The sequence below is a fragment of the Carassius carassius genome, chromosome 2 (assembly GCF_963082965.1).
Source record: "Carassius carassius chromosome 2, fCarCar2.1, whole genome shotgun sequence".
NCBI lineage: Eukaryota > Metazoa > Chordata > Actinopteri > Cypriniformes > Cyprinidae > Carassius > Carassius carassius.
Genome location: NC_081756.1, coordinates 44,045,073 through 44,071,749, shown reverse-complemented (window position 1 = coordinate 44,071,749; position 26,677 = coordinate 44,045,073). Strand labels below are relative to the sequence as shown.

The window sequence follows — 26,677 nt, the reverse complement described above, 5'->3', positions numbered from 1 at the left end:
TTTTATCTGTCTGCATTATATTATGGCAGCACTATGTCAACAATGAGATGGTGAGTTATGTGTGTGAAGATTAAGGTATCTGAGAGAAAGGCAATATATCTCATATTTCTCTCATATGATAAGCAATAATATTAGCAGCGAGAGCAATATCACACAAGTGCTGTTTTTGTTTTTGCTGTTAATTGCACAACAGCTCAGTAAATAAAAAGGTAATATTGTGTTGTATATATTATATATGCATTTGCAACCTTTGACCACTGAGTGGCGCTTTGACCACAAGTTATCAAACAAGCGCATCAAAGCACATTTTCGCTAATAGACGTCAGTTTTGCCTCACTGATGTGTTAGATTTGATGGCTTCAGTCAGGGAAAATTAAAGAAAAACACTGTAGTTAAAATATTTGATATTTAATATCCACAGACGAAAGTTTGGTACTTATGAAGTTATGTCCATTTCTTAGAACGAATTCAAGCAGGATAAATGTCAAGCCTGTGCCTGAACCTGTGATTATATTTTTTCTAATCTACATGGTATTAAACCATATTTTAGATTTGACACATTTAAAGGTGTGCAGTATTATTTATATTATATTAATTATGTGTTATTTTATTCAAAAGAAATTGTGGTTTACTTTGCATCGGAGCATTAAAAGTGTTAGCCTATTTTAGGGGGGTTGGCTACATGGATTAATATGCAAAATGTCAATATTTTCATATATTATGCCAATATTTTAATTTATATTTTCAATATAAATATATTTTTTCCTTTAATAAAACAACATGCATTTTTGTTATTCGTTACCTGTCCTTTAACTTATTGGGGAAAAAACATTTGTCTGTAAACTGATTAAGAGACAAAGTTCTCAAGTTGTCTCATTATAATCAACAAAATACACACGATGTAAAAAAGAGCTTCATTAACTGACAACATAAGTGATTTTAAAGGGAGCCTTCTTTACTTGCTTTTAGTGCTGGGCGATAGCATATGCAGACATCCCAACCTGCAAAAAGTCATTTCAGGGAGGTACCCCCCCCCCCCCCCCCCCCAAAAAAGGAAGGAAATACATCTCTGCTGTAGTCACCTTCTCAGTGAGACTTTGCTGAATGGGAGAACTGAGATATATTGGAGCAGCCTTCCCTGTGCTTAGCCTCCCTAACATGTTGTGGTCCCTAGCAGATATAAAAGCATAACATATTATTTCTATAAGCTATAGGCCTATGTAATTATTCGTTAATTATGTTTAAATATGTAGATTACTTTTACTATTTATATAATCTGCTTATACAATTTATGTAAACTGCTTTCATTTATTTTCCATTGCAACTTTAAACAGGTCTACGGAGTTTGTTGTTTTCATGTAGCCTTGGCAACTAACCTGAATAATATGCAGATAAAATTAAAGTTGTCAACTCTCACCTCAACATGCCTTTTGCAATATAACCCACCATGGGCAATGCTTGAGCAAGACTGTCATTATGATTGACACCTATAAGACAGGGGTACATTTTCGTGTAGTCTGCCGTAAAATGTGTCTTATACTTTTTTTGTTTTGTGGCACTTGCCCTCTGCCATGGTGCTCCTGTTTCTAGATAGACATAACTGATTAATTTTGTTCGGGAGAAGAGATAAAAAGCCCGCCCACACTGACAATTGATTGGTTGATTTGCAGAAACAGGCCAATCAGGATGCTCTCTGTCTTACATGCGCTTCGCATACACGCACATTAGCACACACTCGCAAGGTCTCACACTCCCTCTCCCTCTTTGCCGTGCGTGCGCTACATGGTTTGAAATACAGTATCTGTTTCGCATGTGCGCTTTTGCTCGCTCGGTCTAGATTACGGGAGATTTTAACTAATTTGCGGGTCTCAGGGAGACGCTTTCAATATGCGGGAGACTCCCGGAACTTCCGGGAGACTTGGGATGTCTGCATATGGCCTAAAAAAAAAAGTAAATCGATTTTAAAATCAATATTAAAATGACAAAGACATTTTTCAAAACAAGCTTTAATATAGTTATAAACTTATAACTGAGACAAGATGATAAAACAACTGTGATGTTATTACCTTAATGCTGGAAAGACCTTTATTTTATTTTATTATTATTATTTATTATATATTATTTTTTATTATTATTATTTTTTTGTTAATACTAGCCCATCAGCTGTGCAAATTTTGTTTGTGAGGAAAATAACAGTACATTTTTGTCAGTTATTTTATCTAAACAGATCGATTAATTTCTTCAAGATTTCAAAATCAAATAGCCTACTGATAATGTAGTAGCACTGTAAGATTACATTTGTTTGAATGCATTATTGCTAAAGCGATTGCGTGTGAATGTGCTTTATCTGTTTAAATCATGCTTTAACCCGAAAATAATCAGTAAAAGAAACAGACAAACTCATATAGCCTTTAACATCCCGCTTTATCACCCAGCCCTACTTGCTTTCATATTATTTAATGAAAAAAAAGCAGCTGCATTTAAATGCAGGTGTGTAAAATATGTGCAAGATTTGCACTGCAGGTGTGATGGTAGATGTGCAGCTTTTATTCTTATTTATTTTATCTTCATTACAAATCTTGTTTGGTTTCATTTTGGATAATTGCATGTAAAAATAATTAATTATTATTCATGTTCATATTAATATTCATATGCAAGTATTTGTGCAAAAATTATTAATTCGCATTAATGACAGGGCGCATTAATATTCAACATTCAACAATCTGTGAATGTTGCATTTCTCTGTCGGAGAGAGCCAGCACTGTGAATTTCATCTTGCAGCAGACAAAAAAACATTTGTTTATTAGTAAATAAAATGTCTCATTTTTCACAAATATTAGGCTACTTCATGTACTTTGTGGGAAACTTAATGGATGTGCTTGAGCGCGGAATATATTAAGATTTGATTATGTAAATTTTATATAAACCTCTGATTAGTTGAATATAACAAATGAACGACTAGAACTAGAAAAATCTTACTTGGGGACAGACCATTTTTTTGTCTAACCAAAACAACAGTCCTATATAAACCGGTTCAGCAACTTTGAAAGCCTCATAAGACACTGTCCATATGAAAGAGCAATTCACACCTTTATCTCGACCCCCACAAGCCACACATAACTAACCCCAAAAACCCAACCCCCTCCAGCTGTCCTCGAGGGAGCATTGTCAACTACGAGGAGTGGGTGCTAGTTTCCTGTCGATCAGCCTTCACCAGCCCCACTCCAGACCCAGTGCCCAGCCAGTCACCACCACGCTGCATGTAGTGTCTGCCTGAGCCCACCGCAGACAGATAGCCAGAGCCCACAATGATGGAAAAACCATTGCAAGAAGTGACTGAGTCTGCCATTGACCTGGAGCCTGAGCCGATTACAGTGTCTGACCAGGTGTGTGAGCTTGCAACACCGCACGTGCTGGAGGGAAATCTCGTGGAATTCGAGGGTATGGATGCGAGCGCCATCTACCCTCCTGCCACTGAGAGTGTTTTCTGGACTTGGATACTGTTTTTTAGTTTGGAGAGTTCGAGACCTTGCTTCTCCTAAGCCTGCCTAATTCTGTTCATCTGTGTGATTCGCTGGTCCTTCCAGCATCCATCTTCCGCCTCCTCTCCAAGATGCTTTAAAATACTTTTTTATGTTTGTTTTGATTTGGAAATGGTGCATTTCTTCATTCCCCTCAGTCCTCAGCCACTCCTGCTGTCCAGTCATCTTTGTCACCCATCAGTACCTCTGTTTCACCTCCTACAGTGGTGGGGCTCCATCTCAGGCCTGCGGGGAATCTTTGTCTACCTGACCACAGGAGCCTGTAGTCCTAAATTCCAGTATTTTCCATCTGCCATTCGGCTTTGCCAGGCTCCCTCGGTCAGTTGGCTCCACTAGGTTCAGACCTCTGTTGTGGACTTGCAAGCCATCCACTTCTCTCCGGCCTTGCACCCATTCGGCTATGGCAATACTGTATATTATATAACAGTTAGTTCCAGTCATCTAATTTAATTGGTCAAGCGGCTGATAATTAGTGTATCATAACTGTATTTATTTTTTTTTTGTGTGTGTACTTTTGCTTTTCCGTGTTCACAGCATTGATACAACTATTTGCTTGCTAAACCAACTCAAACTCCTTCTATGCATTCACCCTTTTAGAGAACCTTTCTGTAATTGCAATGTAAACTTAAAGCATGCTTAGTATATAATCTCCTTTGGAAGGCCATTGAGATAAAGGATAAACGAGAGCGTGTTGCAGGTATTTTTGCAGTAGGCCAAGGTCTGAAGGGCTTCAAACAGCATTGTGTGAGGGCTTTTTTGTCCTTCTGTATCCTAAGGGAATGAGGCTTTGCTGATGGAGCACCTAAGAAGTTGAAACAGATTACATTTTCTAGTCTGAAATAAAAAATAGCTACCGTTAGCTACAATAGAAAGTAATGTCAGCACACACTGCTTTCTTAAGTGACTTTCTAGGACTACTAGAGCATAATTGATTAATGTGATTTTACAATATTCTTATTTCTTATTTAAATAGGTTTTACTCGAACAGTGAATCAGATTATCAGATTTGGATTGTTGACTTGCTATGCAGTTAGTTAGCTACATAGCAAGGTGACAGAAATTCCAAAGTAGGGTTTGCAGGGTTGCAAATTAGATACAGAAATACTTAGTGCAAATAGCACATCACAGTATTTTGGTGTTAACTTCAGCATTGATGCCAGATTTCTTTGCACTCTCTATGAACTGACAGACAGACATTACTATTTCTTTAGGAACCAGCATGCACAATCTTAAGAAAAACCATAATTTGGGCTCAAAACCCTTTTTAGAAGGTCCCTTAAAGAAAAATGTTTTGAAAGTACTGCAGAATAGAGAGAGAGAGAGAGAGAGAAATTGTGCTCTAACAAGTTATTTGCTAAATACATTGCTAAATGGTAATTGACATTGAACATGAATATATATATATATATATATATATATATATATATATATATATATATATATATAAAATCTTTAATTATGAATGAGGGTCCAGTAAAATATCTTTACAATCCTTTATGGTGTCTTTACATTCCATCATTTTATGAGTATTTTGGTGTAATTGAGCACCAGTTTCTATCTTCAGATGATGAGTTTGTTAGGTTTGACAGCATCTGTCTAGATTTGGAATAGGTAACGTTGGTCCTGGAGTGTCAATGTCCTGAAGAGACTCCAACCCTGAAAAAAAATAAACCCACCTGCCTGAAGCTGTCAGGGATAGTGTTGGATATATATAAGCACATGACAAAGAAGCTAGTTTAAACAGTCCTTTTAAAAGTAATCCACAGGAGAACAGGTATACCAACACACAGCATGGGCAAACATGAACCAACAATGGATATAACTAAAGAGGGAGCATAAATAATGAGATTAATGAAGGGAAGACAGCTGCATGTGGTAAACAACTAAGGGAACACATGAGGAACTGGTATATAACTGTGACAGTAGCCTTACGTTGCATTCCAAATGGGCTATATCCCCCTCCGAAGGGCACTTCGAAGTGAAAACAATCATGGTCGCCATACTGAAGGGTCGTTTTAAACCGAAGTGCTCAAAACTGGCCACTTCAAATGGCCCTTCGGAATGAAGGATTTTGAAGGGTACAACTGATGGACACTTCAGGCAGCCCATGATCCTTTGTACAATTGTTTGGTATCACAGAGTTTGACTTGTCCTATAAATGTATGTATAGTATTTTTTTCTATACTACTGTAATATTTATATGAGTTAGATTTGTTACATTATTATGTTCAAAACGACATTGTACTTCAACAAAAATAATTTATCAGTCCATTCAAATGTTTCAAATACATAGACACAATATATATTAGAAATACATGTTATATTACATATACAAGTGTTCATTATATTTGATTAATATTATATTGGAAGATAAAATGTATAGACATTTTAAGAATATATATATATAAAGTACCTGTTGAGAGTGTATTGACAGTCAGTGTATAACATATGAATGTTCTATGCATATACTCAAACTACCCACTACTTTTGCCAAAATGTATACAAAAGTATGTATACAGTTTCCCACAATCCACTGCAGCCAAACTGACTTTCTATTTTCAGAAATACACATGAACCATTGATTTTCAATCACCACAGTAAAATATTTTATGTATAATGAACATTAACATGTTTAATTTATATTGACATCTGCAGACATCCCAAGTCTCCCGGAAGTTCCGGGAGTCTCTCGCATATTGAAAGCGGCTCCCTGAGACCCGTAAATTAGTTAAAATCTCTCGGAATCTAGACCGAGCGAGCAAAAGCGCGCATGCAAAACAGATACTGTGTTTCAAACCGTGTAGCGCACGCACGGCAGAGAGGGTGAGGGAGCGAGAGACCTTGCGTGTGTGTGCTAATGTGCTTGTGTGCGAAGCGCATGTAAGACAGAGAGCATCCTGATTGGCCTGTTTCTGCAAATCAACCAATCAATTGTCAGTGTGGGCGGGCTTTTATCTCTTGTCCCGAACAAAATTAATCAGTTATGTCTATCTAGAAACAGGAGCACCATTGCAGAGGGAGAGTGCCACAAAACACAAAAGTATAAGACACATTTTACGGCAGACTACACGAAAGTGTACTCCTGTCTTATAGGTGTCAAACATAATGACAGTCTTGCTCAAGCATTGCCCATGGAGGGTTATATGATTGCAAAAGGCATGTTGAGATGAGTTGACAAGTTTAATTTCATCTGCATATTATTCAGGTTAGTTGCCAAGGCTACATGAAAACAACCAACTCCTTAGACCTGTTTAAAGTTGCAATGGAAAATAAATAAAAGCAGTTTACATGGATTGTATAAGCAGATTATATAAATAGTAAAAGTAATCTACATATTTAAACATAATTAACGAATAATTACATAGGCCTATAGCTTATAGAAATAATATTTTATGCTTTTATATCTGTTAGGGACCACAACATGTTAGGGAGGCTAAGCACAGGGAAGGCTGCTCCAATATATCTCCGTTCTCCCATTCAGATAGGCAAAGTCTCACTAAGCAGGTGACTACAGCTGAGATGTATTTCCTTCCCTTTTTTTTGGGGGGGGGGGGGGGGGTGGATTACATCCCTGAAATGACTTTTTGCAGGTTGGGATGTCTGCATCTGTGCTAGTTTAGTGTATCTCATGTGACTCCACAATTCCTTTTCTCTCAAATAATAAATCAGTATTTCATGCCCACTTATTTATGTCCTTGGAAAGTAGCTATATAATAAGAAGGATAATGTACAGTTAGAAAGTCATAATTTAAAAATAAAACATGAAGCTGAGGTGCTGAACAGTCATTACATGCTAGTTTCACATACAATTATTATTATTTTTTAATAGCGCCAATATTCAGTGTGTACACTTTACATTCTATTTTAGACATATCCATCGTTTCACTAGCAGTTGGTTTTTCCACTCTTGCTTTCCCAAACATCTCTCTTTGATATGAGTGCACTCCACTGAAATGGGGCACCCTTGAACAAATGTTTGCACCAGGAAATGAATGACATTTCGGTTCATTTGAGCCAGTGTACTCTCCAATCAGTGTCATCACGGCATAACAAATGAAAACATTTCGATGATCATTTGAGAGTAAATGTTAGCACTCCGGAGAAAAAAACAGAGAGAAAAAAGTTAATACTGTCGAATGGCAGGGCTGTTCTAGTTTCGGGAAACCGTGAGTGTCCGTAGGAGGATTGGCAGGCAGAAAAGAGGGATAAAAGCAGGCAGTCACACATTCACACATACATACACACATACTTGAGACTTTTTAAAACCACCCACTACTCATTTCAGTGCGCATGTTACTCACGGTAGAGCAGCCACTGTCAAACATTGAGTCTGACAAGGGTAAATTATACAGGAGTAAATATCAGGGCAGTGTGATTGCTAATGCATGCCATGGTCAGCAATGACAATAAACTGTGATAACAGCAATTCCTCTCATGCAGAAAATTTTGGTTCGCCTCTTTTTTTTTAACAACTGCCACTTAAGTATATAGTAGTAAGTGCTTTTAATTGCACCGTTCTGATCTGGGAAACCATCCAAGCTGGTTGGCCTTGGTTGTCCTTTTTATTTCAGACATCTTCAGGGGAGTGAGTTTTATGTGTCGCGTGCTGTTTCCAAGTCTGCATGTCATTGGTGTGCCATTGTCATAGAAACTGCCGATCTTATTGAAGGGTTACTCAGAATTGACTCAAAACAAGGCCTAATTGTATTCCTGCTTATAACTGTAGCCTGGTGCAATTTTAGATTTAAACTGATTGACTCTTTTCCTCCCATTCAAGCACCTCATAGAGCCACTTACCGAAACGTGACTGGTGTGTGTGCTTGACCAGATCTCTTGTTCACTTAACTGTGTGTTCAGACTGACAGCAATTAAATAACTCAAGGTCACTGAGTGGAGGCTAGTAGGCGTTCAAACTTGATCGCTGTATCTGGCAGCGGATCGCTTTCGACACTCTGCAATCTGTTGATTTGCTGCAATGTGACTGCTCATTTGCATACATTGTCTGTAAAAAAGGTTTGAAATATGATTTTATGCTTAAAAAAATAATAATAATGTTAAATATTACTACCATTTAAAATAAAAGTTTTATATTTGTTATATTGCAAATTATAATTTATTCCTGTTGTGACGAGTGGGGCAGGGAGTGATTGGAGATGAGCGACACCTGCGACACTCGCCGGTCTCGAGTCCCACGGAGGTGATGGAGGGATATAAAACCAGAGGGTCGACAGTGACGGACGAGAGAGGACCAGGCCTGGGTTTTAGTTTGTGTTTTGATTTTTATTTGTGCGCGTCAGTCGTCCGTGAGGGGCTGATGCGCTGTTTTGTCTTTATTTTAATTATTAAAGTTTCATTGGATTGTTTGCCGGTTCCCGCCTCCTTCTTGCCGATGATTACGAAGGTTATATCGTGACAGTGGTGCCGAAACCTGGGAGAAGGAGGGACGCGCTGCTGAAGATCCCTTGCCGCTGTGGTGAATCCGCGGTGCCATCGAGCAGGCGAGGGAGTGTGCCGCCATGGCAGGTGGTGGGTTGAAGTGAGTTGCCGGGGACGGGCGAGCTCACTGCCGGCCGCCCGTGATGTGGAGGGGCGGCTGCCATCCGTGAGGGAGCGGAGGAGTCGGCGCCGTTTGCCAGGGGGCCGGAGCCTGCTGCCTCCGTGAAGGAATCCGGAGGAGCAGGGAACGGGGGACTCCTGCCGGCTGCCCAAAACCGGAGGAGCCGGTTGGGTACATATAGTAGTTGGGTACATATATTATTGTAAGAGCTTTTTGTTTTATGTAAAATTAAAATAATAATAATAAAAATACAGCATAGCTTTTTACCTATGCACTCTTATGTTTTGGACAAATCCTTAGATTAGGATACTGCTGTGCTGTGATGTTGTCCCCAACATAGTTTTTAAAGGCAGGGTAGGTTGTTTGGTTTAAAAAAAAATTTTGTTATGCACATTCTAATAGCAATCACTACATTAAGTTTTTTTGTTTGGGTTTTTATTTTATTTTTTCAGCAGGACATACTGTACAAAGTAAGCTCAATTTCAAGACTTACCTGGCACCTCCATGAGCCATCATAAATATGTGACCTGCTCAGTGACAGATAAATCCAAATTGGTTGGTAAACTGAGAGAAATGTCTATTATTAAAAGTAAATAAATAAATAAAATAAAATAAAATGCAGATTTTATATAGAGATTATATAGATTTTTAGATTATATAGATATTTGAAGTACATTTTAAATCTTGATTTTTTTTTAATAATATTTTGTCATGCAAAAATATAGCCCATGTAAAGTATATTTTTAAGTGTAGTTGTTTTATATCCAATATTAAAGTTAATGTATCTCGAATGTAGTAAATTGCAACTGCATCATTACAATTTGTAGTAACAAATATATAACAGATATATTAAATGCATGACATACAAGTTTCAACAGAAAAAAAAATGAAGTATGTTAAGTTTAAAATAAATGCGTGTCAACACATTCAACAGTACACTAGCTATATTTCAGAGATGTAATTAATTAATTACTAACTAAATATGCTTATTACTTAAGTGTTACTTAAGATGTAAGTTGTACTTTTAAGTTTTACTTAAGTGGGTCAAAAATCACTCTATTTAAACCACAATACATTTTAATTTAATTGCACCTAAGCGTATTCTTTCAGGAATAAGTGCTCTTTTTAAAGGTTGGCTAAACTGTGCCTACTTTTTTTTTTTTTTTTTTACAAAGGTATAATGAATTAAATATTATGAACTATTTAAAAAAAATAGTTTGTTGTGTATTTGTTTGTGTGCTCTGAATTGTGTCGGATTGTGACTTTTTTAACCAAGTCAGTGTTTACATTCCTGGGTACATTTATTATCTTATCCTTATTTTAAACTTATGTACTGCACAGGCCACATATATTAAATTCCCTTTCAGACTTTATAGGGTCTCATGTTTGGGTGTTTTTAAGAGGTTCAGATAAGCTTTAGTTGTAGAGACACAAGTGTTATGAAAGATCTTCATACAAACTTCTGCACTTCATCTGCTCCTCAGTCTGGTTGAGCGTGTAGATCTGTCTTGCCAAGAATTGGGCCTTTTTTATTTCTTAGCATGAAAATGTTTTTTTTTTTTTTTATGTTCTTTATGTGTATGTGTAGGTGTGGCAGTGTGGAGGAAGTGTGGAGGTGTTGCCCTGTGCCCGTATCGCCCATATTGAGCGCGCCCACAAACCCTACACTGAAGATCTCACTGCCCACGTGCGCAGAAATGCTCTAAGAGTGGCTGAAGTGTGGATGGATGAGTTTAAAAGCCACGTCTACATGGCCTGGAACATTCCACAAGAGGTGAGTTCTATTATGTCAGCTACTGTACATACTGCTGGAAAATCATGTTGACATTTACATTCACATAAGTAGCAGTTGCTTTTATCCAACATGTCTTATAAATGAGGAATGCAAAACAAAATTTATCCAAAAGAGACAAAGGAGAAAATGTGCAATTCAAGATTTAGGGGTTAAGATTCATAGGAGTATTGTTTATATTGTAATTAATTTGTGTCAATAATCAAACACGCATGGAAGAGTTGTCTATTTAGATGTTTTAGTGGTCTATTTAGTGGTCACACTACAATTTTTATTCCATTGACTTTCATATATAGAGTGAAAAGTTTATCATTTGCATGTTTTTAAGTCCTGTCAGTTTAACAGGGCAGAGAGAGAGAGAGAGAGAGAGAGAGCGTGAGAGAGAGAGTGTGCGCGCGAGAGAGAGAACGCGCGAAAGAAAGAGCGCGCGAGAGAGAGAGAAAGAGAGAGAGAAAGAGAGAGCACAGAGACAGAGGGAGAGAGAGAGAGAGAGAGCAAGCGAGCGAGCCCCGGCCGCACGCTCATCGTTTTCAAACAACACGAGCGTTGTCTTGCTCTCTCTCCCTCGCGCATATTAATCAATTGACACGATGGAGTCAATGTTTAAATCATTTAAAATGAGAATGTAAGTGTGCTCACCCCATTTTTGTTTGTAAGAAAAAAATTTGATTAGATTCCATATCGCAATATATATCACAGAAAAATAAAATATTGCAATGTAATTTTTTCCCAATATCGTGCAGCCCTAATATATATATATACATACAGGTGCTGGTTATATAATTAGAATATAATCAAAAAGTTTATTTATTTCACTAATTCCATTCAAAAGTGAAAGTTGTATATTATATTCATTGATTACATACAGACTGATATATTTCAAATGTTTATTTATTTTAATTTTGATGATTATAACGGACAACTAAGGAAAATATCGAAATTAGTATATCAGAAAATTTGAATATTGTGAAATTGTTCAATATTGAAGACACCTGGTGCCACACTCTAATCAGCTAATTAACTCAAAACACCTGCAAAAGCCTTTAAATGGTCTCTCAGTCTAGTTCTGTAAGCTACACAATCATGGGGAAGACTGCTGACTTGACAGTTGTCCAAAAGACGACCATTGACACCTTGCACAAGGAGGGCAAGACACAAAAGGTCATTGCAAAAGAGGCTAGCTGTTCACAGAGCTCTGTGTCCAAGCACATTAATAGAGAGGCGAAGGGAAGGAAAATATGTGGTAGAAAAAAGTGTACAAGCAATAGGGATAACCGCACCCTGGAGAGGATTGTGAAACAAAACCCATTCAAAAATGTGGGGGAGATTCACAAAGAGTGGACTGCAGCTGAAGTCAGTGCTTCAAGAACGACTATGCGAAGACGTATGCAAGACATGGGTTTCAGCTGTCGCATTCCTTGTGTCAGGCCACTCTTGAACAACAGACAGCGTCAGAAGCATCTAAAGACAAAAAGGACTGGACTGCAGCTGAGTGGTCCAAAGTTATTTTCTCTGATGAAAGTAAATTTTGCATTTCCTTTGGAAATCAGGGTCCCAGACTCTGGAGGAAGAGAGGAGAGGCACACAATCCACGTTGCTTGAGGTCAAGTGTAAAGTTTCCACAGTCAGTGATGGTTTGGGGTGCCATGTAGGAAGTCGTGGCCTAATGGTTAGAGAGTTGGACTCCCAATCGAAAGGTTGTGAGTTCGAGTCCCGGGCCGGCAGGAATTGTGGGTGGGGGGAGTGCATGTACAGTTCTCTCTCCACCTTCAATACCACGACTTAGGTGCCCTTGAGCAAGGCATCGAACCCTCAACTGCTCCCCGGGCGCCGCAGCATAACTGGCTGCCCACTGCTCCGGGTGTGTGTTCACAGTGTGTGTGTGTGTTCACTGCTCTGTGTGTGTGCACTTCGGATGGGATAAATGCAGAGCACAAATTCTGAGTATGGGTCACCATACTTGGCTGAATGTCACTTCACATCTGCTGGTGTTGGTCCACTGTGTTTTGTGAGGTCCAACACAGTCAACACAGTCAACACAGCCGTATACCAGCTAGTTTTAGAGCACTTCATGCTTCCTGCTGCTGTCCAACTTTATGGAGATGCAGATTTCATTTTCCAACAGGACTTGGCACCTGCACTTGACATATTGGGTATTGTGAAGAGGAAGAGGGCTCTCATAACACCTGAGCAGTGCCACAGACTGATCGACATCATGCCGCATTGCTGCAGTAATTCAGGCAAAAGGAGCCCCAACTAAGTATTGAGTGCTGTACATGCTCAAACTTTTCATGTTCATACTTTTCATTTTGCCAAAATTTCTAAAAAAACCTTTATTCGTATTGGTCTTCAGTAATATTCTAATTTTCTGAGATACTGAATTTGGGATTTTCCTTAGTTGTCAGTTATAATCATCAAAATTAAAAGACATAAACATTTGAAATATATCATTGAATAAATGTAATATACAAGTTTCACTTTTTAAATGGAATTAGTGAAATCAACTTTTTGATGATATTCTAATTATATGACCAGCACCTGTATATATGAAGGGGACTGGAGATGCAAACTCATGCGAATTTTGTTGCATGTGAAAGCTCAAATTTGGTGAATTCTGCCTTGTGACTGATATGTGACTGACTGATATGTCATGGTGTGACATTTTAGGCAAAAAAACAAACAAACAAAAACAAAAAAAAAACAAAAAAAATCTGCAGTTTTGCAGTAAAGTGGAGTAGATTGTATATTTTTACATTCTGGGTCTATTATTTGCTGAAATACGCTTTGTAATGGACTGGCCATGACAATGAGGTTGTAGATTCAAGTGCAAGCTTTATTAAACTGATCGTAGTCAAGACCCAGCAGGGTGTAACATAATAATATATGGCTGTTGCAGTGTTTGTAGGTAATTAATGTGTCAGGTTTATGGTCTCATCAGCTTCCAGCTATTTATTTTTAGCTGTACAAAGCAGCCTACTTCTGCACTAAAAAAATATAAGGTGGATATGATTGTTCTGGTGACATTTGCAGTATTCCACCATCAAGGAACAGTGAACGTGAATGTTCTGAAAAGTGCCTCATTGTGATAATAGCACAAGCTCCGCTCATTCAAAGACCCCAGCAGTCTCAGAGGAAGCATAGACATATGAAAGTGAGTGTGTGTAGGAGGGTGCAGATTTTACACAAAGGTGTGAAGGGAGCGCTTTTGGGTTCAGTGAAGACTGGGTATGCTGCAGTATTCTGGATTATTATAGGTCTTTTTACGACATGCTGGAAGGTCAGGCAATGAGTTTACCTTTACCTTTTTTTCACTTATATATCCTTATTAATTAATAATTTATGATAATTGTAAAAATAGCATGAGTTATTATTTGAAATGTTTAATTGATTATTGGTTAATCTCCTTACTTATGCTACCCGTAAGATAATTTTTCTTAAATGGATCTATGATAAACTGTCAACCATTTCAGAAAGGCATATGGTGATATATGATTTTCTTTCACTGGAATATATTATATATTATCAGACATGGAACTTACAGTATTTATGATTCTAAAATAGATGCAAGTATGAGGATTTTATTTTAAGTATTTATTTTATGTATTTATTTATTTAGGGTATATGTATGTGTTGGAATGCACTTTTTGTGATCTGTAGTCATTGTTCTTTTGCTTTGTTAAAATAAAGAATAAAAAAAAATGTGTGCTGACATCTACTCACATACATATATGTTGTAAGAAAATTCAGTTATTAATTGTACTTTTATTTGTAACACATTAAATAAAAAAATAATAATAATAATTACATTGATATTTCCTGATTTCCTGTTTCCATTGTTGGAAATAAAAATAAGAATAAGGATTGTGCACCACAGTCAGTACTGTCCAGTAATACAGTATAAAACAGTCATAAAAAGCTAATTTGATTATAAAAACTGTAGAAAAGTGATTAGAATGCATAGAGAAATACAGTTGTTATTGTCTGCAGTCATTACCTCATTTATAGTTCTCCAGCCCTCAGCTCTGCCTCCAACCATATGTTACAGCTTTGGCCCTGCTTGTGCATTTATCAGTGAGACAGCAATTAAGATCTGGTGAAAGCGGAAGGCGTTGTGAGATTGCAACAGATTCATAGACCCAAGCTGAATATTGAGAGGAGGGAAAGGGAGAAAGGGAAGTGACTGTTGAAGCAGGAACAAAGACGTGCTGAGCAACATGAACTGAGATGTTCTTTTTTATTTCAAATCCAGTGGTATGGAGCTCAATGCTGTATTTAAATCACTGATATAATATGGCAATTCAGCCTGATTTTATATCTCCAGTCCAGTCTCCAGTAATCTCTTCCTTCCTTGTGAGGAGGAAAGTTTGTACAATATTATGATTATCGTTACGACTAAAGGTCATTGGTAGTTAAAACATAGCAGTGAAAATAAAATCAATTCTGTCATAATTAACTCACCCTTATGTAATTACAAACCTGTGTGCATTTATTCCTTCTGCTGAACAAAAAAGAAGATATTTTGAAGAATGTTAAGAGCCATATTTTTGGCCCTACAGTAGAAGTCAATTGGAACCAAACCACAGTTTAGTTAGCAACATTCTTCAAAATATCTTATTCCATTTTGAGTGGAATATCCCTTTAAGAAACTGGCAAAAGACTGGAAATTATATTAAGGACATTGGAAAATCCTATAAATGTATTATAGTTAAAACTTATTTTGTTTGAAACATCTCAGTTTTAGAAAGGAAACTAAATAACAGGCAATTTGTGTGGCTCAATCATTAATAAAATGAAAAACGGTCTCTATCTTTTTGCATTTGTTTGTGTGTTATCAGGACTCAGGGATAGACATCGGTGACATCACGGAACGGAAAGCACTGAGGAAAAAACTGCAGTGCAAGACCTTCCGCTGGTACCTAGTGAACATTTATCCTGAGATGAGGATGTATACAGACACCATTGCATATGGAGTGGTGAGTATTTGTATTAAACCCAATGAAACGGAAGCAGGCATAAATGCACAGCACATGAAAAGAGCAAATAAAGAGTTCAGATACTGTGCAAATAACTGTATATCTTGTCAGATAGATTCATTTCCCAGCAGTGCAGTGTTATATGGAATCAAATTGTGTTGTAATATAACCCTGCATGTGAAAAGATTAGGCCAGTCAGAGCAGTGGCAGATGCAAGACAGTTTCTCTCCACATGGCTAATGCTTCAACCGTGGCTCCTGTGAGTGCTGAATAAGCTACAGCTCATATTGAATGCCCAGATATTGTACCATTGAGGCTGGATTTGAGAGCAGCACTCGCCACATGTGACACCCACTCTCCGTTTCATCCAAGGCGCCTGAAAAGGATTTTCCAGTTTGCTTGACAAAAGCCATCTAGCCATCGAAGCGCGACTCACCTGTACTGTTTACATTAGCCATGCAAGTCAAGTCCTAACAATTCATTCACTTTTTATTCCCTACTAGACTAAATAATAATGAACTTGACTCTTCAGTATTGATGCAGAAACTGATGCAGGCTGTTCATTCTGTGCTTGATTTCATCATATGTGTTTTCATAGTTGCAATTTAAAAGGAAGAAACTGAGGAAAATAGGTCAGCCTTATTTAAATGAATTCTGGGAGTAAAGAGCTCAAAAATAGCTCTCGCCCTTATTACTTTACTCTGAGTGACTGCATTTGATGAGGCTGTCAATCATGTTGGCTGGAAATTCAGCACGCAGTGATAAAAGGCACAGCAGTTATTCAGCTGAATCCAACGGAAAATGCCAAAACAGAGATATGATCCATTGAAGTCCTCCGCAAGGAATTCGGTTGTCACCAATACAGCCATGTGTTTAAACATTATTTTCATTAGACGTAACAGTTGCAATACACTTTGAAGTCTATGGAGAAAAGTAGTTTTTGAGGCTCTGTATGAAATGGTTTTACTAATAGAGTGTTTATACTCTGTAGGTAGAATCAGGTAAACAGAAAAGCAGCGAGTTTGAATTATTTGTGGAAGGCTTGACAGTATGGCTCTTTTACTTCACCAAGGACTTTGGCTGGAATATAATTTAGATGATTCATGAGTATGCAGTTGTAACAGTTGGGTACACTTATGAAAGTTAATTTTATAATTAGAACCTGTAATTAGGGAAGAGAATTGAACCGCATTACGATGCAAGTAAGAAACACTGTTGAGTTTTATCTGCTGTATGCTATTTGTGAAAGAGCAAAAAATGACATGCAGTTCATTGACTACTTAATTCTGCTGATGCTAAACCGTCAGTTTTATTTTTCACTCAGCTGAGAAACTCTCTGAAGACTGACTTGTGTCTCGACCAAGGGCCAGAAACTGACAACATTCCCATCCTTTACCTTTGTCACGGGATGACACCTCAGGTGAGTTGCCTGTCTTGCTCTGTTCACCTGCATCAGTGCAGTGACTGTGACATTGGTTCTCTTCTCTGTTGGTGTTTTATTGGGGCTGTCCATTAAATGCATCAGTGTGGTTAATTCTAAACAAAATGGCATAGTAAAAATTTACACAATTATGACCCCTGACCTGTATATACACACACACACTGAAGAGCCATTACAATATGACCAATACTCTGTAGTACCTCCTTTGGCCCAGCAGCCTCGCGGCAAGGCATTGATTCGACAAGGTGGCAATAGATCTCCTGGGGTACCTGGTACCATAATTTCAACAGAAGGTCCTCTACTTCCCATACATTGTGGAGTGATGGTGATGTAACGTGAACCCACTTTTCAAAGTCAAACTTCAAATGTTCGACTGGGTGAATTTGGAGGAAAAGGCATTAATGGAAATTCACCATCATGTTCCTCAGACCACTCCTTGACATTCCTGGCATTATGGCATGGCACCTCACCCTGTTGGTAACAGCCATCACCGGCAGGGAACACAGCTGCCATTAATGGGTGCACTTGGTCCTTAATGTTTAGATACCTGACAACTGTCAGGAATTGTGCTATTGCAATAATGTGGCCTAAAGTGTCCCAAGAAAACATCGTCCACAGCATAACCGGCCTGTTTCTGCCCAACAGTGCATCCAGGTACCACAGCCTCTGTTGGTAATTGGCATATCCACACTTGGCCTTCGACGTGATGTACCAAGAATCTCGATTCATCAGACCAGGCAATATTCTTCCAGTCATCCACAGTGCAATCTCAATGATCTTGGGCCCATTTCATGCATTGTTGCCGATGACATACACAGAAGGCTGCAATGAACTGTGAGCTGTGACACACTGCCCTGGTCACCACTGTTGTGGCTGCCGGTGATTTGTCACACTGTGGCCCTGCAGTCACTGTGAACAATGTGTACGCACTATACACTACAATACGTGCACACTACACTGCACACTACACACTACAATACATACACACTACAGCAACATGTGAACAACCCACAAGACATGTTGCTTCTGATACTGAAGTTCTGAGGTGCCATGCCATCACAATTTGTCTGATAAATCAGCAGCTTTTCCCATTCTGACACTGAACACTCTACTGACCGAAAGCCAGTCCTCGGGTGGTACTGTATTTATACTGCTCTGTGAACTGCACCTGCAGCACCATTTGGCTGCCCGGTGCAGTCATTGCTCTGGGGGCTGGGGGTGATCATAATGTAATGACTCATGTACACAATTACGACCCCTGTCCTGTACATACACACTGTACAAGCCTACTACTGTATACTGTATGTATGCTTGTAGTCGGACATACTTATATATTTCACTTTATATAAACAGTTGGGTGAGAATATAGTTGCATTTTGTGCAGAGTTGAGATTTGCTATGAAGTACATGTCGAATGAATGTTAAAATTCCTTTTTTCGGCTCTGGTGCACAAAATACATCACACATTTGTTACACATTTGTGAAAAGTCTCTTTGGTATAGTCATCGTTGACCCGATGAGGAAGACAGTGTTCTTTAATGTTCTTCTTTAATGTTCAGTGGAGTTCGGGTTATCTTGACATGGCCATCTTGTTTCAAAAATGCCCTGCAAAAAACCCTTTTAGTAGCTTCTTTCAGGAGAAAATTATGTCGTTGATCAAATAAACTCTCTTGATCTCCAAAATTAACTGAATATTATGGTCAAATTAATAAAAGATAACTTAGATGATGTAATATTTAGAAAGGAAGGAAACTGAATGGTTTCAGGTGTGACATGGAAGGATCTGTAGTGCACTCATATCCTCAGAGAGAGTCAGAGAGCAGCACTAGAGCTGAAGAAGCCACTCATCATGGTAAAGGACAAGAAAAGGGTGAACAATAAGTCATAGAAGGTGCTGCAACACCTGATCCAGCAGAGAAGGGGCTGAATAAGACAGGAAAGAGGTTATGGAAGCATGATTCCCAGAACACAACAAGCAGAAAAGAAAGAGTTTGCTTGCAGCTAAATTAACATATAAAATTCACAGGTGAGAAATGAGTTTTTCAATACTGATGAATTGTTTGGCTCACAAATCACCAGGGAATTTTCAGCAGATCATTTAGAACAGCTGAGGTGGTTTCAACAGCTTACTAAAAGGAAAGAGAAACGTTTTGTTTGCTGTTTTCTTCTGGTTTGATCATTTTTATTAATTCCGTTTTCTGTTAAACAGTTACGTGCCAATACAACAGATAATTATGGATCACAACAATAGCAATCTGATTTAGTGTCTGTGCCCTTAGAAATGAATGAGATCTCTTTAGTATCTGAACTGTTTCTCCCGGGCAAGGAATGAGATTAAATAGAGAGAAAATAGATCTTTTTCTTCTCTGGTATTTTATAAATATCTGAGATGAAATGAGAAATAACTGAGAACTTCGAAAAATCTCTAGAGCTATAATGGAGCAACCTCAGAAATGAAAATATTCTTCTTGGTGGTTAATACTTTATGTTGTCTGTATTAAAACCTCATCCATGAATGAAAGAGTTTGAAGTAGTGAAACTGCATGTTGCCTTTACATGAGAAACAGACAGTACATGGTCAGACACAATAGAGCGGCAGAAAGAGTGGGCTTGATGATAGTCATAAGTGTTTTTTGTGCAGGGGTGGCTGTTTTTCCAGAGCTTTCTGCCAATATCTTTGAGACTCTGGGGGTTGCCGGAGGAGGCCTAAACTTCACAGCAAAATATGGAAATATATCAATGGTGTTTATTAATGTCTGAGTGACAGCATTACAGATCTTTTAGCTGAATCTATAGCTGAAATTAATTTGGATGGCTTTGTATGTTGCCAGTTCACAACTCCAAAAAATGCATAAATATGTAAGCCTAAATTTAGGATTTATGCATTTAAATATAAAACATCCATTAATTTGGATTACAGTTTTAACATGAACTAAACTTATATCATAGATAAATGAAACTGGTAAGAAATAGTTGGCAAATGTTATTATTAACTATTTGCATCAGTTTGCTTTTATTTAAATAAACATTTTCAAAATGCATTAGAAAAAATGGCTAGCTGTGAAACAAGCTATATTCAGGTAGATAAACTGAATGATACTCAAACAAATTGAATTAATTGATGATAGAAAATCAAATATGGTTATTGTGTATGTAAAACACATTCAGTTTAATAGTACTAAGTGTGTAAATTTAAAACATTGTGGAAACACTGATCTATAATATTATCAACAGAGATCTGTAAAAGTCTGTAGTGAATTATAATGTATGATTGTGCAAGCTTTTTGAATTTTGCATTACTTATTGTAATTTTATCATTTTATACATATGATGTTTGGATTAGCTGACGGAGAATTAGTGTTACGTTTTTAACTTGATTTTTATGATGTTATGAATTACCAAATGCCTGACCCAGAAGTTTCCCATGTGTAGTTGAAGGCAGCATGATTTGAAATTGACAAAGGTATTAATTATCACTGTTAGAGCATGGATAATATAGCATGCATATTTTTTAATACATAAACAGTCCATCAAAATTATGGATCATAATTATTTGTAGCACAACTACAATAGATGTGTAAAGGTGTCTACTTCATACTGACCAATTGGATGGCTCACCATGACAAAATTGTTTACACTTGCAATTACAATTATTTTAAAATCTAGTTAACCAGTGTGAATATTAGCCAATGCAATATGCAATTGTATGATAACAGTGTTGTCAATTATTTAGTTTCAGGTATGAATCCGGACTTACAATTTAAGTGTAAATTTTATACTCAGAGGACATTTCTTTAATTGTTTCATTATTTATGTTTAAAAATCGAGACTTCTGCTTTTGCATAGGTTCAAAATATAATAAAACTAGAGGAAGAAGCTATGAAATTTTCACTAAGCCCAGGCAAAAATAGCAGTTTGTCTGAGAAGGCAGCATAAGATCTATTTTGGGTTATATATATATCATATATATATATCATCTCTAGGTTATGTATGTAACCCTAGTTCCTCGAGGCAACGAGACACTTCGTCGAACAACACTTTGGGGAACATGCTTAGCGTGAGCAACTCTGAATATCGTGTGTAATCAGTCCAAAGGAAGAGCGTGATGTCACAGGCGGGGTGACGTAAGCTATAAAAGCACGTGCCGTGCAGCTGCCGTCAGCTTCGAGTACCAGCAAGCAAGCAGGAAACGTGTCACTAAGGGGTGTCTTCTCAAAGACTGGCCATCGAGAAGGGCGTGGTAGGCCGCTATGGCCGCCACGTAAACCTTCAACGTGGAGTGGGTCAACCCTGCAGAGAGCCTAACCTGTAGGAACTCCAGAACTGTACCAACTGGGCAGTTTGCTGGGTCTAGCTGGCAGTCTCTGCACCATGAGGTGAAGAGTTTCCACCTCAAGGCGTACAGTTTCCTCGTTGGGGGAGCTCTGGATTGGAGGAGGGTCTCAACAACCTCGGTTGAGAGACCAGCTGCTAATAGTTGTGCCCCCTCAGGGGCCACACCTACAGCTTCCACAACTCCGGGCGAGGGTGAATTATCGTGCCCTGCGCCTGTGAGAGTAGGTCTGTCCTGATCAGTATCTCCCATGGAGAGCCGTCGAGGAGCAAGACAAGGTCTGCGAACCATACTCGGCCCAGCCAGAACAGGGCTACTAATAACAGACGGACCCCGTCCCGACGTACTCTCGCCAGAACTCCCGGGAGCAGAGCAATAGGAGGAAAGGCATACAGACGAAGCCTTGGCCAGGTCTGTACCATAGCGTCCAGTCCCAGAGGAGCTGGATGAACTAGACAGAACCAAAGGGGACATTGTGATTTCTCTTGAGTATCAAAAAGGTCTACTTGAGCCCTGCCAAAAACTCTCCAAATCTGCTTCACCACCTCGGGGTGAAGCCTCCAGTCCCCGGGCCTTAGCCCCTGCCTCGACAGTATGTCTGCTCCCATATTTAGTTTCCCAGGAACATATACGGCTCTTAACGAGAGGAGTTTGCTCTGGGACCACACAAGGATCTGGTGCGCCAGCTTGTACAAGGGGCGCGAATGCAGACCTCCCTGGTGGTTGATGTAAGAGACCACTGATGTGTTGGCGGTGCGCACCAACACATGGTGACCCCTTAGGTCTGGGAGGAAGTGCTTCAGTGCACAATAAACTGCTAGCATTTCTAGACAATTGATATGCCATGTCAGATGGCGACCACTCAACAGACCACGGGCAGGGTGGCCACTAATGACTGCACCCCAGCCAGTGAGGGATGCATCCGTCGCTAGTATTACATGGCGACAAGGAGCTCCCAGCAGCGGGCCCTGAATCAAGAACCAAGGTTTCTTCCACATGTCTAAGGCACGGAGGCAGCGCCGCGTGACCTTGATAGTTCAAAGTGGATTGCCCCTCGGGGGAAAATCCCTTGGTCTTGAGCCAGCACTGTAGGGGTCTCATGTACAGCAGGCCAAGAGGTATCACGTTGGACGCAGCTGCCATCAGACCCAACATTCTTTGAAATTGTTTGACAGTGAGTGACTGGCCTTCTCTCACTCTCTTGACTGAGATGAGGATCGACTCGATATGAGCAGGGGACAATCGTGCCTGCATCGTGGTCGAATCCCATACTACGCCTAGATAGGTGGTTCTCTGAACGGGAGAAAGTACACTCTTCTTGGCGTTCAGTCTCAAACCCAGCTCCCCCATATGTGCGAGAACGACATCTCAATGCCGAGCCGCAACCTGCTCTAACTGAGCTAAAATCAACCAATCGTTGATATAGTTGAGAATGCGGATGCCCTGCATGCGCAGGGGAACCAGAGCCGCGTCTACACATTTTGTGACCGTGCGGGGTGAGAGTACAAGGCCGAAGGGAAGTACTCGATATTGGTAAGCTTCGCCCCTGAAAGCGAACCTCAGAAACTTCCTGTGTTGTGGAAGGATGGATATGTGGAAGTATGCATCTTTGAGATCTATTGTGACAAACCAGTCCTCGGACCTGATCTGAGCTACAACATGCTTGATCGTGAGCTTTTTGAAATATTATAACTGAACGATTTAAGACCCGCAGGTCTATAATCGGACGCAACCCCCCCATCCTTCTTTGGAACTATGAAATACCGGCTGTAGAACCCGTACTCCCTGTCTTGAGGAGGGACCACCTCGATGGCCTCCTTCTCTAATAGGGTTTTCACTTCCTGTTCCATAACCAGACCCTGCCTGGGGCTGACTATCGTAGGAATGACCCCATTGAATATCGGTGGTGCAGAGCCGAACTGAATACAGTAGCCTTTTTCTACTGTGTGCAGGAGCCATTGAGATACATTTGGAACACCGCCGCTTGTTTGCGGGCCTCCTGAAACCTGTCATCGACAGATCTGACTGCGTCGCCGAACAGGCCAGAAGGCTGAATTGGGGCTTCCATGAGGCAGACCCTGTCCCGCTCTTTCATCTCGGACAGGGTCAACCATAAGTGCCTCTCCCCGGCCACCATCGCTGCCATGGACCACTCGGGCGGTCTCCTTGGTGGCGCGGAGGGAGAGATCAGCGGTCCTTCTTAGTTCTGAAATATCGTGGGACTTGATCTCCCTCATCTACCGCTTTCACCAGGTCGGCTTGGTACGCCTGTAACACCGCCATGGTGTGCAGACACGCACAGATCCCTCTCCCTGGGTGGAAGGAACCGCAGAGCGTGCTTCCAACTCCAGAGATTGGGCGCCGGATCTGGCGGAAGTGGAAGGAGATAGGGACTCGCCCGTCTCCATACTCTCCGCCAAATCCACTTGCTAAGCCCGCCTCGCTTACGTCACCCCGCCTGTGACGTCACGCTCTTCCATTGGACTGATTACACACGATATTCAGTTGCTCATGCTGAGCGTGTTCCCCCAAGCGTTGTTCAACGCAGCTCGAGTTTCTGAAGAGGAAATAAATATATATAAAATTAGTATTCTGAATTGTTGACAGAACATTGTATAGGATGAATAATAGGATATTGCGCTTTGTTGATGTGTGGAATATGCAATTATTTGTGTGTTAGGTTGGTGATTTTAAGCAATAATTCAGTCATATTTTTTCCTCTCTCTTTCTGTTCTGCTCCTGTCACATTCAAATTGTCTTTGGCCCAATCCCAATTCTATTTTATACCCCTTCCCCTTCCCCTACCCCTCCGCCTACCCCTTCCCCTTGTCCCTTGAAACAGAGTGTCAAGGGGTAGGGGAGAAAATATTCCCCTAAGGATTGGGACACCACTACCATGACGTCACACGCCATCATTCGTCGTCTAGCTCTTACAATACACACATATACTGGTGTGCATTAGAGCCTTTAATTATCGTTCTGTATTAATGAGCTGCTGCTTACTGACACACACACACATATCGGAAATCGCTCTGATCAGATATGCTGTGGCACTATCATGCAGTCTGTAATGATATAACGTTAGCAAATATTAGCGATTTTTTGCAAACATTTCTTTGAGTAACATGACCATTAATATGAACTCACAATTGAATGTTACATAAAACAAATGATTACTTTTCGTTAAAATCTTTATTTATGCCAAAAAGGCTTACATTTATGTGTCTTTTTGTTCGCTGTAGCAGCCATGTTGCCGAGATAATTCATACCCCTTAGTTTTAAGTGTGGTCCCGAAAAATCTTCGTTTGAAGGGCTATCTGGCCCTTCCCCTTACCCCTTCCGCTACAACCAAAAGAGAATCGAGACACCCCTACCCCTCCACGTGAACGCACGAAACGGAGGGGTAGGGGAAAGGGGAAGGGCTAAGGGGTAGAATTGGGATTGGGCCTTTGTCTTTCCTATGACAAGGCCCCTGTTTATAATCAGAATTTATAATCAGGACTTTTATCATGGCAGTTATTTTAAGGAGATTTTACAAAAATGTGTTCACATCAGCAGATTACATTTTAAGGATACAAAATAAAATAGCCAAATATACTTTTGATGCTAATGACAGAGATATGATGGCCCTTCAACAACAACAACAACTTATTTCCGTTTGGTCAACATCTCAATGCTCGGTGTTCAATTATTCTGTCCAAAGGTGTTTACTTTCCTAACATTTGAAGCATGTGCAAAATGCATACTATACAGGCAGACTTGTTTTTCTTTCCAAATGCCAGGAATGGGGATTTTTGACAGTAGAGCTCATATAAAAATAGGAAGTTCTTGGCAAACGTTTAAAACCTGTGCACACATGAACACACTATTGCTTAATTTGAGAATACTACCTCAGCAGCCATTTATTAGCACTGTTTATTCATATTAAATATTTAAGCTAAACATTTTCAAACTTACAGTTTACACTACAGTCTCCATGCTCACAGCATCCCAAACACAAATCCATTTTATATTTATTTATTTATTTATATTTATATTTTCATTGTCTTGCTATCTGGGACTTTGGCATGGAAACATTGTGAGTGTATATTAGCACCTTATGTTGTTTTCTCGTGGTATCTGATAGAGCATTTGGTCATGGAAGCGGTGACGCGTGATGTCAGATGTAACAAGTGGATAGTGCACTGTTCAGGAAAGATTTGTGAAACAACAGTGCTAGGTGACAGCTAGTGCTCACCTTAAGTCATTGAGTAATGAGACCAAGATCCAGGCCAATGCCGGTTTTATGTGATCATATGAGGTCTCAAGACCAAGACCACAAGATCAAGACTCCAAATCTAACACTATAATATTCTATGACAGCTATATTTGATTATAATGGGAATGAACATCAATTTACCACACAAAAAAAGTATAATACTGAATGTTAAAATTAATAATTGCAATTACAAAACCAAAGGAAAGAGTCATCAATTATAATTTTCACTACAATAATGCAGCACTTACATCTGAAATGATGGATTGAAAATGTGAGTCATCATAAGGATGTGAGGTGGTCAGCGCAGTTTCCCTTTGAGGTGCAGTTCTATTAACAGTTCCAACCAGCATGATAATTGCTATGAAATTGCAATGGCTTGCTGTCCTTGTTTTTCTCTGAATGTTGTAGATCATGGCAGGGTTTTTACAGAAATGGCAGTCCTTTTCATTAAAGGACTAGGTCGCCCAAAAATAAAAATTAGGCCATAAATTACTCACCCTAAAGGCATCCTAGGTGTATATGAATTTCTTCTTTCAGACGAATCCATTCGGAGTTATATTAAAAATTGTCTTTGATCTTCCAAGCTGTTTAATGGCACTCAGCGGGTGTTGCGGTGCTTCAGTCCAAAAGAAGTTAAATAAAAAGTGCCCATTCTTAATGAAAAATGTCTCATAGGCTCCGGGGGGTGAACAAAGGCCTCCTGTAGTGAATTGATGCATTTTTGTAAGAAAAATTATCATATTTAAAATGTAATAATCAATTTAATCTAGCTTGCACTCAC

General features: G+C 39.3%; 1 protein-coding gene across 1 annotated transcript in view; it reads left to right on the top strand.

Moving 5' to 3' along the window:
* LOC132110478 (polypeptide N-acetylgalactosaminyltransferase 18-like) overlaps nt 1-26,677 on the top strand; it is a 131,406-nt gene that overhangs the window by 91,706 nt on the left and 13,023 nt on the right. Inside the window, exons 7-9 of the mRNA XM_059517119.1 lie at nt 10,688-10,873; nt 15,727-15,864; nt 17,189-17,284. Coding sequence (XP_059373102.1) covers nt 10,688-10,873; nt 15,727-15,864; nt 17,189-17,284 — 420 coding nt within the window. The remainder of the gene's footprint in view (nt 1-10,687; nt 10,874-15,726; nt 15,865-17,188; nt 17,285-26,677) is intronic.